This window comes from Nelumbo lutea, chromosome 8 (genome assembly GCF_056320005.1).
Source record: "Nelumbo lutea isolate HS-2025 chromosome 8, American lotus-T2T, whole genome shotgun sequence".
NCBI lineage: Eukaryota > Viridiplantae > Streptophyta > Magnoliopsida > Proteales > Nelumbonaceae > Nelumbo > Nelumbo lutea.
In genome coordinates this window covers 35,823,066-35,837,843 of record NC_142691.1, presented here as the reverse complement: position 1 = coordinate 35,837,843, position 14,778 = coordinate 35,823,066, and the positions used below count along the sequence as shown (strand labels likewise).

Genomic DNA, 14,778 nt, shown 5'->3' with positions numbered 1-14,778 from the left:
TTATATGGGATTCAAATCAAATTCGTATTGCCAACAAATATTAAATAGTATAAATAAAATAAACTAAAGTAATGAAAATATTATATTTTACGTATAAAATGATCTAAAATGAGTTTGATATTGAATATGGAACCTGATCCTATGAGTTTATGACTATGACTAACTAGTAGTTAGTAGAAACACAATATCAATCTAACTTCACTAATAGACATAATATAAGTTCTAATCATTTATTTAAATTGAATTGTATCTATCAAATAGGAGTCTACGTTTCAACCAAAAAAAAACAACAGGAATATATCTATATTTGGTGGAACTACAAATGGATCAATTCATATCACCTTTTAAATGTATCGAATTGGAATTTAGAAAATCGGATACCGTTTGAAGCCCTACTTGGGTAAATGCTTGGAGCACCCATCGTCAACACAAGGCTAAGCTGTACAGGAAGAAAATATCTCTACAGTGCTGCTGTATTGCGACGTCAGAACGGGTTTTGACCGTCATTAGACAAATTGCTTGGTACAGTTGCACAACTGTACTGTAAAACATGATCTATCAAATCATTCAATCTTTTGTCCTCAGTAAGGAATTAACTAGGCGAAGAAATGCACAAAAGAAAAGAAAAACAAGATGAGGCTTACAGATAATAATTTTGCAATTTTTTCATTTAAAAAATTCTCTCAATTACATAACAATTATCCAACACTTGTCAACACACAATACCCAACAGGCAACAGTAAAGACCATCATTTCAGGTGTTTCTACATCCAAACCAGAGTGGTTAATCCCACCCCCCTAAAAAAATATATATATATATATATATATATATATATATATATATATATATATATATATATATATATATATATATATATATATATATATATATATATATATAAGGAGGACTACAAGATCTATGACAATGCTTGATCCATGATTGAACGATGAGACAGCTGCTGCTCATAAAGCTCCCGGAAAATCCGATACTTGGCATCATGGTACTTCTTCACGTTTGGGTCTTTAGAAGGAAGGATAACCTGGAATTAAAAAATTAAAAAAAAAATCAAAATATATTAGATCACAAATCCAAATTCGCCATTTTGAATGGTAAAAGTAGTCTTAGAATCAGTTATGCAACCAATGAATATCACATCAAGGTTTTGAGTCTCAAATTTTCGCAACCCAAAAGTTCGAGGGTACAGGAACAGAGTTTTATGGCTATTGAAAATTATAGTCACTGAAAATATACAGCTATTGCGAATTGAATTCATCATGCCCCATCATCTTTCAAACTCAAAACATTCAATATTTGGTGATGGAAAATGTCCGTATGAACCAATGCCATGTTATCATATCAACAGGGTGAAGCTTTCGCTGCTTGGACAAAACAGCTTGGGATGTTTGGAAGCATCCTCTGCATTATCATTACCCCACTCGATCCATGTCTTTTTGGTAAAAGAACATTGGTTGCAATTATTCTTTTATACCACACCCATTGTCATGTGCAGGAACCTCTCAAACAACCCAGGCTGTTTTTGTCAAACAGCCGCAGTTTTCCCTACGAACAGAAGTACCTCTAGTAATCTTTATGGGTGACTACTAAGAATGGATCTTTTACGAGACCATGCAAAATGCACATATTCAGATCATTGAAAAGTGTTTTAACTTTTGGGCCACATCTAGAATGTTTACATTTAAGTACCAGAACCAACTAAAGCTCGAAGAACCTAGCTGTTCAAATTATTGTTTTGGTAGCTCCATGCAATTTCAATTAGTGCAAGGAAAAAGAAAACCGAAAAAAAAAAATCAAGCTCAGGTTCTTTAGTCCATACCTGCCCAGCTGCATTTAGTGCTTTCATGGCTTCAGTGAGACTAGAGTACTTCTTCGCAGCAACAGCACCAAGAATAGCAGCACCCAAAAGTACAGACTCACTTTCTCTTGGAAGAATTACTGGACAACCTGTGTTGCTCATGGATCAGGAAGCCTTGACATTGGTAAATATAGAGGATAATAGGAATCTCAGAATCAGCTTTATCAGTGAACCAATGCTATAAAAAATACTCTTTAAGTGTTCAAGCATTATCCGGTGTCATATCAGGCATGTTACATGTATCGTGTCTGACACTAGTACATCAGATTTGTGCAGCCATCAGGGTTATCATAACTTATTCTGGTAGCCGTTCAATGTGTAATGTTAGAATCAGTGCCTAACTAAATTGACCATTTATAGAACTTCCTTCCCTTTCGCCCACAGTATGTATATACAATATATAAAAGCAAAATGGTGTACAGTGAAGGTCTCTCTAATTGTGAAGGCACAAAATGTAATTTGAGCTACTACATTTCTCCTCATTTAATTCTCTCATTAAGTCTTATATTGAGGCTAATAACTCCCATTCTTTTAATGAATCCTATATTAATTAACCATATTAAAGTATGATAAAAAATAATTATTTTTATTGATGATAGAAATGAAATACAAATTTCAAACCAACCCAATAATAGAGTTGTTTTCCTGTTTAGTGGCAAGTCAACAATTCAACTTTTAAGGTCAAAATGTATCAGCCCTTGATATCAAAGTTAAATAATAATAAAAATTTAAAAAGATGAAAAACACAAGTATAAAAGATACAAAAAATTTTATAGAAAACATTTGAGCAAATCTCTAATATCATATATTCTTTTCATTCATTTTTTTTTTTTGTGGTCACATTGCTTATTATAACTTGAATTTAACTGATCATATAGTTTACAGCTTATAATACAAGAAAAGATCATTATCATCATCCATGCCTCATCCCCACTATACAGGGTCGACTACATGAACCCTGCTTCACTAATCTGTTTTATTTAAAGCCATATCCACCGTTAAATAATTAGTTTTTAAATCATTTCTTACTACTATCCATGTCCTTTTTGGTCTACCCCTAGCCCTTCTAGCTCCTTCAACTTGTAACAAAAATCACTTCTTCCAATTGGTGTTGTTGATGGTCTTCAATGCACATGAACAAATCATCGTACTCTACTTTCTCTCATTTTGTCACCTATTGGAGCTAATTCTAGTCTCCTACAGATGACTTCATTCATCATAATATCCTTTCTAGTTTTTCCACTCATCCATCTTAGTATTCACATTTCTCTCACACTCATTTTCTAGACATGTTTGTTTATTGACTACCCAACACTCTATTGAGCTCCATACAACATAGTTGGCCTTACAACTGTTTTATAGAATTTTTCTTTTAGTCCAAGTGGTATTCGTTAATCACATAAAAGTTCAGATACACCCCTCCATTTTTCCCATACTACTTAATTCTTTGGGTGGCATCCTCCTCAATCTCTCCCTTGTTAAGAATTATTGAACCAAGGTACTGAAAATGGTCACATTGAGTTATCTCTTGGTCTCCAATCCTAACTGTATCATCATTTACACTCCTATTAAAACTAAATCTACATGTCAAATACTGTGTTTAGTCCTACTTATTTTAAAACCTCCAGTTTCTAAGACAGTTGTCCATAAGCTTAATTTTGCATTAAATCCCTCTTTAGTTTCACCAATTAAAACAATTTCACCTGCAAACAACAGGCACCATGAAACTTCCTCTTGAATATGTTTAGTCAATTCATCTATGATCAATGCAAATAGATAAGGGCTAAGTACTAACCCTTGGTGAAGACCCACTGTAACTGTAAAATCTGAAGTCTCTCCCACTAGTTTTTTAACATTGGTTTTGCCCCTTCATGCATATCCTAAGTCTATATACTTATTTTGAACCCCTTTCTTTTCCAAGACTGACCATATTATATTTCTACGAACTTTATCATATAACTTCCCTAGGTCAATGAATACCGTATAGAGATCTTTTTTCTTCTCTCCAAAATTTTCTACCAGTCGTTTCAAAAAAGAAATAAAGTTTCCATGGTTGATCTCCTTGGAATAAAGGAAAATTGGTCCTCTGATAAACTTGTTTCAAGTCATAATCTTTGTTCAATTATTCTCACCAAAAGCTTAATAGTGTGATTCATGAGTTTAATCCCCTCCAATCATCAAGCATCTTCTTTTCTTTTGCTATCTTATTAAATAACTTAGTTGGCCAAAACAAGCATACCTCTCCCACACCTTTCCACACTTCTATTGGAATCCCATTGGGTCCTAATGCCTTTCCCTTTATCTCATTTAGTGCCTCTTTTGCTTCAATAAGCCTAACTCTGCGAAGGTACATGTTATTTCTAACACTACTAGAATTGCTAGATTTTCCCCCATTAGCACCCTCTCCTATTGTTTATTAAATAAATTTTCAAAATAGCTTTTCCATTTCCATTTGATTTCCTCATCTTTTAGCAAGACTCTTTGATTTTCATCTTCAATGCACCTAACATGGTTTAAATCTTTGCCTTCCCTTTCTCTTAAGTTTGATGGTTTACAAAGTCCTTTTTCTCCATGTCTAGTACCTAATTTATGGTAAAACTCATCATAAGCCCTACATTTAACATCATTCACAAGAAAAGTCAAAACCATTAAAATTTTAAAGTGATTTCTTCATTTAAAGACAAGATTTCAGATATTTTTGGACAATAGGTTAAGATTGTGCATTCAACACTTCTAAAGAGAACCATGAAATCATTTTAGATGGCTTCCTAATTAGCTTCCTAATTCAACTTTTTTTGATATTTAGGCTTCCCAATTCATGCATTCTTTTATAAGTAAAGAATCATATTCCATTAATTCAAAGATTGGTTACATGAAAATCCCCTTAGAGAGGCACGAGGTGCTGCCTCTACACACAGAAAACACAAAAACTACATAAATAAATGCATGACTATTAAAAAACACAAATTACAGTTGCGCCCAGAACAATGTTTCCCTATTTGTTCCTTGTTTTTCCAAGACATCAGAAAATGCATTAGCTGATCTCCCAACCCACTTTACTATTATAGACATATTCCTTGTCAGCCATTTGAATTTCATTATCTCATTCTTCTAATCCCACGTGACATCCTCCGGATTATTTAACTAGTTCACCACTGTCTTAGAGTCCCCTTCAACCAAAATCTGTTCCACACCCATTTCTTTTGCAAGAATTATTCCTTGTATTGCAGCTAACAGCTCTCTACCCAAATAGAGTTCCCAACACCTAAAGGGCCAGAGACCAGAGTATGGTATGACAGCCTCTCCAGCCTCATTCCTCAATACACTTCCCAATCCACCCGGGTTGCCCTGGCTACTCCCATCAAAATTCAGCTTCAAAGAACCATGAGGAGGGGGAAACCCAGCTTGTCATCACCTTTACCTTGGAGGAGGAACAGCTTGCTACTGATAACCAATCCCTCCAACAATCAGTAAAGGAGAAATGATCAAGCAAATCTAGTCTTTAACCAATTTATTGCCCTATACATAATGCAATCCTTCAAGGCCTGACTGCTCTTCCCCTTTTCCGGGAAGATCCTCACATTTCTTTCTTCCCAAACTGTCCTTAACAAGGTGGCTCGTGCACACCTCCACATTTTCCTTCATCTTTTATGGGGCCGATAGAACATAAAAGGGTTAAAGCCTGTACTTATTTCTGTTGGCATATCCCATCTACACCCAAACAATGATATAAGCCAAATCAAGAGCTCTGCCTACATGATATAAATGAGTGATAACGGTCCTCACCATGAGATCTACAAAGAGCGCACCAGTTTGAAAAAATACATAGGAAGGGTTTTCTCTTTTCTAGGTTAACCATTGTGCTTACCTTACAACATTACAGGAAAATCTTCTTAACTTGGTTTTAGGGCCTAGAACTTTGGTTGGTATCGCCAAGAAAATCTTCTTCATTTCCGGAAGCTGAACATTCAGTCTAATTGGTTTTATTCAAATAAATTATTTTCTTTACAAACCATTCAAAATAATTTAATAATATAATTTGATTGAATTTTAGTTCTCAAGTGATCTGTGACCATTTGAGTCTTGGAGTAAACATAGGGCTACAAAGAGTTGGTGTAGCGAGACAAGGAACCCATTTGCAAAATTGGAGAAATACAAGGGCATCAACCTTCTATTCCCATCGATTTATGGCTCCACTGTTTCTAATTTTTGCTTTTTCTAGGCTTTCTTTTAGTTGTCTTCATTGTATTTCTTTTTCAAATTGAAAGTAATAGAATAGAAGCCATATGACTACAAGGCTAATGTTTTCAATTTTGGAATTGTGCTTTGAGAACAATTAAAAGGAAAGATAGCTTGTAACTCATTCTTAGAATTGAAATGGATATTCCAATTTAACATCTCTTTGTCTTTTCTTTTTGAGGAGTTTATTTAATATTTGTTTCATCAAGGTGGAATAAACCTATCAACCCTAATTTGTTGTTTTGTTTTTGTAATTCATTCCCAACTTCCATGTAGGTAATTTCTTTTTCTTTTTCTGAATTTTGGGTTATGGATACACAAGGAGTAGCCCTCCCCGAAACTCCTAGACCCCCCAACCTAGCTGAAGGCAGGACACAATCCCAGGTCTTTACAATACCTAGGTGACTAGGTGGTTTCCAAGGGTCACCTTGCCTAGATGACTAAAGGTTTTAACATAAGGCGCTTGCCCAAAGTATTAGATGGGTCGCCTAGGTGACTAGGCAGACACCTTGTGCAATAAGTCTTGATTTGTATTGGATCCTATTGGTTGTTTTTGTGAAAATTTGAGAGAAAAAATGAATTGATTGTATTGTCTTGGAAGGAGCATATACACAACTTTATATAGAATTACAGAGCTAACTTACAGGGTGATAAAATAGGAACCTAACTTTTCCTAAAAGACTAATTTCTATATCAGTGGGATTCTCCAATTAATATCCCATGATTTTAGGATATCCCATGATTCTAGGAAATTAAGTTTCCTAAACTGATGGACCTAAAATTATGGAGAATCGATCAGGGAGTCAATCTTCTACTTTCCAACACTCCCCCTCAAGCTGGTGAATATGCATCTTTCATTCCCAGCTTGGAGATAAGTCCTTGGAATGCCACACTACAAAGCCCTTTTGTCAACACATCTGCCAGTTGACCATTCGTTGAGACGTATTGAGTGCAAATTAATCCGCTATCCAGCTTTTCCTTTATGAAATGCCTATCTATCTCAATGTGCTTTGTCCTGTCATGTTGGACAGGATTGTAAGCAATGTTAATAGCTGACTTGTTGTCACAGAATAATCTCATTGGACCTTCCCATATGATCTTTAGGTCTTCCAAAATTATCTTGAGCCATAGTAATTCACATACTCCCTAAGCCATTGCCCTGAATTCTGCCTCCGCACTTGATCTAGCTACCACATTTTGCTTCTTACTCCATGTCACAAGATTTCCTCCAAGGAACGTACAGTAACCTGTAGTGGACCGCCTACCCATGGGAGAGACTGCATAATCTGCATCAGTGTATGCCTCTAGGGTTAATCCAGTATTTCTTTTAAACAAGATTCCTTTGCTAGGATTAGCCTTTAGGTAATGTAGTATCCTATAGACCGCCTGTAGGTGAACCTCTATCGGGTTGTGCATAAACTGGCTAGCCACGCTCACGGCATATGCTATGTCTGGCCTTGTGTGGGCAAGATATATAAGTTTTCCTACTAATCTTTGGTACATTTCCCTATTCACGGCTGGATCTTCATTTGCTTTTCCCAATTTGTGATTTGGCTCAATTGGTGTGGAGGATGGTTTGCATGCTAACTTTCCTGTCTCTCTTAAAAGATCTGTTACATATTTCTGTTGTGAGATAAAAGATGCCTTCTCTGGAATGAGCTACTTCAATCCCTAGAAAATACTTCAATCTCCCAAGTTCTTTTATTTCAAATTCTCTGACTAGGCATCTTCTCAAGGCTTCCTTCTCCTTTTCATCATTTCCTATCACAATTATGTCATCGACATATACCAGAAGAGCCATGACTCCCCCTGCATCCGAATGCTTTATAAAGAGTGTATGATCTCCCTAACTTTGTTTGTATCCGATGGAAAGCATAACTTTAGTAAATCTTCCAAACCACGCCCTAGATGATTGCTTGAGACCATATAGTGCTTTCTTCAACCTGCAAACTTTATTTCCTTTTAGATTTCCTTTGAAGCCCGGAGGAATATCCATGTATATCTCCTCCTCTAAATTACCGTGAAGAAAAGCATTCTTTACATCAAATTGCTCCAAGTACCAGTCAAAGTTAGCTGCTAGTGACAACAAAATTCTTACCGTATTCATCTTAGCCACTAGAGCAAATGTCTCCTCATAGTCAATACCATAGGTTTGTGTATATCCTTTTGCCACGAGTCTTGCCTTTTATCTTTCTAGAGAGCCGCCTGACTTGTACTTAAATGTGAAAACCCATTTGCAGCCCACGGGTTTCTTTCCTGGTGGTAGGTCAACAATTTCCCATGTTTGATTCTTATCTAGAGCCTGCATCTCTTCTCTCATAGCATCTTTCCATTTCTCATCAGATAATGCCTCAGATAAAGTATTAGGAATATGAATGGTGTTTAGACTAACTAGGAAACTCCTATGTGATGATGAGAATTTTTTAAAGAACACAAAATTTGCTAAGGGATATAAGGGATGTTTAGTGCATTCTCTTGTGGCTTTCCTAAGGGCAATAGGAAGATCTTGGTCATATGCTAATTCAGAAGAAATTTCTAGAACTGTATTTACCTCATTCTCAGGATTAGGAGTTGAATCTTGAACCTGCACAAGATTAGGGTCCTAGTTTCTTCTTCTTGAATATACCTGCAATCTCAGAGTCACAAAGTTCATCATTCTCTGTCATGGGTCTAGTATGAATGGGTGAAGAAGTTGGTTTGGTTTGAGGTGGTTCGGTAGGTGCAGATACGGATTGAACTAGTATAGATGCTGAGTTTGGGTGTTGAGAAACTGTAAGTAGACCAAGCGGGAACAAACCTCTGTCCTTATCTTCAATGAGTGACAAGGACTCCCCCTGAAGATAAGGTTGAGTGAAATGTGGTGTTTTTTTCTTCAAAAGTGACATCAATAGAGACAAAGAATTTTTTAGTAGGTGGGTGGTAACACTTATAACCCTTTTGGGTGGACGAATAACCCACAAAAATACACTTGACGGCTCTTGGATCTAACTTCCCTCTATTATGGGTATGAACATGGACAAAAGCAGTGCATCCAAAGATTCTTGGGGTGAGATTATTTGTTGTACGTAGATCGGGATAAAATTGAGAAAGTGTTTCCATTGGTGTTTTAAATCCCAACACCCTCGAAGGTAATCGATTTATAATGTATGCGGCTGTAAGCACAGCTTCCCCCCAATAGGTTTTTGGAACATGCAGGTGGAAAAGTAAGGCTCGGGTTGTAGCTAGTAGATAACCATTCTTCCTTTCTGCTACTATGTTTTGTTGTGGAGTATTAATACAGGAGGATTCATGGATAATCCCTTCTTTTTGAAAATATGGGGATAAAGTTTGGTTGTAATAATCCCGTGCATTATCCGATCTAAATTTTTTGATTCTGACTCCAAACTGATTTTGGATCATATTATGGAAATTTGGGAGTACACTACTTACATCTGATTTAGATTTAAGAAGAAAGATCCAAGAGACCCTAGTGCAATCATCAATAAAAGAGACGAACCATCGTGAGCTAGACACATTTGGAACTATGGAGGGTCCCCATATATCACTATGGATCAAAAAGAGTGGGACTGAACTTCTCTTGTTACTGATTGGAAAGGGCACACGCTTGTGTTTTGCAAATTCACACACATCACAATGAAAATATTCAACACTCGATCCTTTAAACAAGGAGGGAAACATAGTTTTCATAATTCCAAAAGATGGATGTCCTAGTCTAATGTCCTAGTCTAAAATGATGAAGCCAAATGGTGCCTTTGTTGGATGATGAAAGGAATGACAGAGATAACTTATCCTGGACAATATTTGATTTGCATGATTCTTCAAGATAGTAGAGTCCATTCTTCTCCTTAGCAAGTCCAATCCTCTTCCCCGAATCCTGGTCCTGAAATATACAGTAAGAAGGATAGAAAAGCACATTACAGTTCATGTCATGGGTGAGTTTTTGGATGGATATCAGGTTAGTGGACAATTTTGGAACATGAAGGGCACTTTTTAGTGTAAGTGATGGATTAATATGGATATCCCCAAGGCCATTTACGGTTGTAAGGGAACCGTCTGCAATGGCTATTTTTTTATTGCTTGGGCAAGGGGTATAAGTGCTAAAATGTAGTGAGGAGTCATGTGACCTGTGGCTCCTGAGTCAATAACCCATAAATCCCTAATAGGTTCATCTAAGACATTTAGTTCGTGAGGAATAGAAAACTTACCTGAGATTGCAAGAGAGCCTATACCACTAGGTTTCTCCAACGATCCCGGAAGCCCCCTTAACTTTTTGATCTCCCCCTTATTGAACTCGGTCTTGTCTAGAGGCTTTTCTTGGCTCGGCTGATTTGTGGTGAAGTTAGCTTGACTTCGACTCTTCTGTTGTCCTCCTCGGTAGCCCCGTTCCCTATTCGATGGTTTACCATTCAGCTTCCAACACTTCTCTTTGGTGTGCCTTGGTTTCTTGCAATAGGTACACCAAAGAGACTCCTTATTGTCCCGTGCAGAGGACAAATCTGTCTTCATTCCTTCCAATATTTTCGGTTGTTCCATCCTTGTAGTCATGGCTGAACCTTCTAGTACTTGGGGTTCAAGCATTACCCCCCTACGGCTTTCTTCAGCACGAATCAGAGAAATAGTCTCATTTAGAGATGGTACCTCTTCTTTGCTGAGAATCTGGACCCTAACTTGATCAAATTCTGCATTGAGTCCTGCAAGAAAGTCATAAACGTGATCTTTTTCGATAAAACTCTTTAGGATTGCTGCATCCGCTGCACATTTAGTCTCAATGCACCGATAATGATCGAGTTCTTGCCACAGGTTCTGTAGTAAATTTGCATACTCGGTAACTGTCTTGCTGCCTTGTTTAGTTGCTCCAGTCTTGACTTTGATTTCGTACACTTGTGTTGCATCACATGCTTTTGAATATGTTGGTCAGACGGCATCCCAGATCTCTTTAGCCGTGGATAAAAACATACATGTGTCGCTGATTTCAGGGTTCATTGAATTCCATAACCATGACATGATCATGGAGTCAGATTCGTCCCATGCATCAAATCTTGGATCTCCTTCCTTCGGTCCCGTCCTTAAGAGATGGCTAAGCTTTCCTTTTCCCTTTAAATATGTTTGAACAAACTGAGACCACTTCAAATAATTTTTCCCATTCAACCTATATGCTGCATGAATGTTTTGTAGGTCGCCAGATGCTTGATGTGAGGAAACTTCTTCCGATTGTGCAGTGGTATTTGATACGGTGGCTTCTAACATATTGGGCGGGCTTCAAGAAAGAGAGAAAAACAGACAATGAAGGTCTGAAAAACTTAGTAAGGGTTGGTGATGAAGGCCTAAATAATATTTCAGCCAATGTAAAAAAAAAGGTAACTGTAATGCTCCACCAAACTGAAGAATGGATCAAAACCACTCAAAATCAAAACTGATCCAAACCAAACCAAAGGGATTCAGTAAATCTGCTCTGGGCAACACCAGATCTAAGATTTCAGACTGATCTGATGTCTCTACAAAGAGATCCAAGAAAAAAAGGATGAATCCGGATGGCGCAGCAGTCCAGAAGAAGCAAAAGTGTAGAGTTCAGATCTGTAGCCGATCTCGAAGAAGAATCAAGGACACTCAAGAACCTCCCAAATACTGTTAGAGAGTTCTTGAACCAGCAGCAGAGATGACCAAAGAGATACTATGTGTGGATTAAGTCGTGACCAGCTCTGATACCATGTGAAAATTTGAGAGAAAAAATGAATTGATTGTATTGTCTTGGAAGGAGCATATACACAACTTTATATAGAATTACAGAGCTAATTTACAGGGTGATAAAATAGGAAACTAACTTTTCCTAAAAAACTAATTTCTATATCAGTGGGATTCTCCAATTAATATCCCATGATTCTAGGATATCCCATGATTCTAGGAAATTAAGTTTCCTAAACTGATGGACCTAAAATTATGGAGAATCAGAGTCAATCTTCTACTTTCCAACAATTTTGCCTTTTTAAAATACACCTATTACATAGTGAAATTGTATTTTTATTACAATTTTATGATACAAACAAAATACAAAACTTAAACCCCACTTTTTGTTTTGTAGGGTTTTTGTTACATTCAACCAAACACTGAACAACAAGGAAGAAGGAGAACTACATTGTTCCTCACCTCCAGCTCCAAGTATGTAATGTTACATACAACCAGACACTTTTTGTTTTCTCAGTTTCAGTCCGCCCAAACCCCAGACCATCATTTTTTTTTCTTCTTCTCTTCAAATGAAAAACAGGAGCTCCACCACCTTTTTCCTCTTTATATTTTTTTCTTCTACTTCTAAATTTCAAACTTTCAGTCCACCTAGACCATGTTCTTTTCTTCTTTTTTACTTTGTAATTGTCTTCTTCTTCTTCGAACAGAAAACAGGGGCTCCACCCACTATCATTCTTCTTTTCTAATTCTTCGAACTGGTTCAATCATCACTCATTAGTGGTCCTTCTCCTTCTTTGAATAAAAACAAGGGTTCTGCCCTTGTTCCTTTTCCTTTTCTTTGCCAGGTTTGGCTGAAATTTGTCTTTTTAATGTGAATTTAACATTTTTCTATTTAATTTCTATTTGTATACTACTTGCTTGCATAGGAATATTTGCATAATCCCTATTTAGGAATATTAAATTTCCAATACATCAGGAAATAGGAATGACAGCCTCCCTCCTTCTCCATTACCCATCTCATTATTATTTTTTTTATCACTCTCCCCTAACCATCTTATTGTGTTTGCAGAGTCTCCTTTTATAGTTAGAACAGACAGGCCTTATTTTTAGCAATTCGAAGAACTGTAAGTGCAGCCATGATTTCTGATTTTGATGAATCAGCAACCCCGATTGGGCCACTAAAAGCCCACTTAATGCTTTTGTCCCTTCCTCTAAAAGCTCCACCAATCACAGCAACTCTGGGGTTGCCCAAGGCACTGCCATCAAAATTTAGACTCAGTTCTGATACCAAACTTACAGGAACAGCAATTGACCTGGTATAAGGTCTTGGTGAAGAGAACGGGATTTCCCCCAAATTTCTTTGCATGTCACTTAGAGATAAGCCTTTGAACTCTGCAGAAACAGAGGCCCATAGATTTCCAAAGAAAATAATGTGGGAAAGTAAATCTTCAAAAGATCTGGTTCTGTTTTCAAAAAGACGATTTTTTCTTTCTTCCCAAACACACCATATCACTGCTTGGGCAATTGTGCACCAATAAACTTTCCCCCTGCTTCCAAGACCACTTCCTATCCATTGCCAGATGCAATCAATTACATTTCCCGGAAAAACCAAGCTGTACCCTACATGATTAAGGAAGTAGAACCAGATCTTCCTTGTTCCGGGGCAATGAAGAAAGAGGTGATCAATGGATTCATCTTCCTTCAGATATAAAGAGCAAGCATGGGGAAAGATAAACAATCTGCCTTTGTTCTTCTTCTGAACCAAGTCGCAAGTGTTGATTTTGTGGAGGCAGGCCTCCCACACAAAGAAATAGACTCTAGGAGGAATATTTGAGCACCAGATCCTCTTGCGAAGAAAACTAGAGTTGGGAGATTCCCAAAACCAAGGCTCTGAAGGACTTAGTTGAGAAATTGCCATCAAGTTAAAGCTTCCAAATGCATTGGTTTGGGGTTGCTAAGGAAATGTAAACCTCACTTAGAGAACTTAAAAGGTTTACTGTCTCATCAATCTCTAAATTTCTTACTTTCTGAAATTTCGATTCCAGTTCATTCTAGAGGGCGAGGATCAGATACAGGAAGCAATTTGTGTCTAGCAATGAACTCTGAGAAATCCCTCATACTTCTAGTCAATCTTCTGCTGTTTGAGTTGTCTCTGCAGAATCTTGTGGTACTAAAATCTCCCCCGGTACACCAGGGGATCTCTTCTTACTCATGAATTGAACCTAGCTCTTCCCATAATCTCAATCTTTCAGTGGGAGGAGTTGGGCCCATAAACCCCTATCAAATCCAATTCAAACCATCCAAAATACAGGTGAAAAGTATTGACAAAGTGCAATCCCCTTGATCAATTTCCAAGACTCTGACCGTCTCTTCTCTCCAAGGTTTTTAAACCGACCCGGAGAACAAACAAGTCAGGGGTCCGGTTCCCGGGTTAAACGGTCCAACCATTCGAACCTGTTATAATTCGGCCTGCCTTTGAGTTCTGTTAGTCTGATAACAGCCAAGAAGAAAGAAGAAGAAAGAAGGAAGAAAGAGAGAGAGAAGGGAGGAGAAAAGGAGAGAAGAAAAGATCGGTTCGAATTAGGGAAAAGTTACTCTCCCATTCGGCCAGACATGTTTTTATATTATTAATATAATGGAAAAGACACATGTGCCCTTATTTAAGTGAGGGACACTAGTTCTAATATAATATTACAGATCAACAACCTCATTATAAGTATAAACACAAAAATACTCCTACACTAACACTCCCCCTCAAGCTGGTGAGTATATATCATATAATCCCAGCTTGTTACATATATAGTCCACTCTTCCCCGACTCAACCCTTTTGTAAATAAGTCTGCCCACTGGTTTCCTATATTAATGTATGAAGTGTCTATCACTCATTCAACACCTTCTCTCTCACAAAGTGACAGTCAACCTCTATGTGTTTGGTTCCTTCATGAAACACCGGATTAGAAGAAATATGAACTGCAGTCTGAT

General features: G+C 37.2%; 1 protein-coding gene across 4 annotated transcripts in view; it reads right to left on the bottom strand.

The window, feature by feature from the left end:
* Nucleotides 1–640: 640 nt before the first annotated feature.
* LOC148843812 (uncharacterized) overlaps nucleotides 641–14,778 on the bottom strand; it is a 68,770-nt gene continuing 54,632 nt past the window's right edge. For 3 of the 4 annotated variants that reach the window (XM_088959773.1, XM_088959776.1, XM_088959775.1), the window contains exons 14-16: nucleotides 1,836–1,963; nucleotides 876–1,040; nucleotides 641–805 (exon numbers count right to left, since the gene is read on the bottom strand). In XM_088959773.1, the coding sequence (XP_088815899.1) occupies nucleotides 918–1,040; nucleotides 1,836–1,963 (251 nt within the window). In that variant the 3' untranslated portion in view covers nucleotides 641–805; nucleotides 876–917. Of the gene's footprint in view, nucleotides 806–871; nucleotides 1,041–1,835; nucleotides 1,964–14,778 lie in introns of all 4 variants that reach the window. The other variant, XM_088959774.1, reaches the window with a different exon arrangement.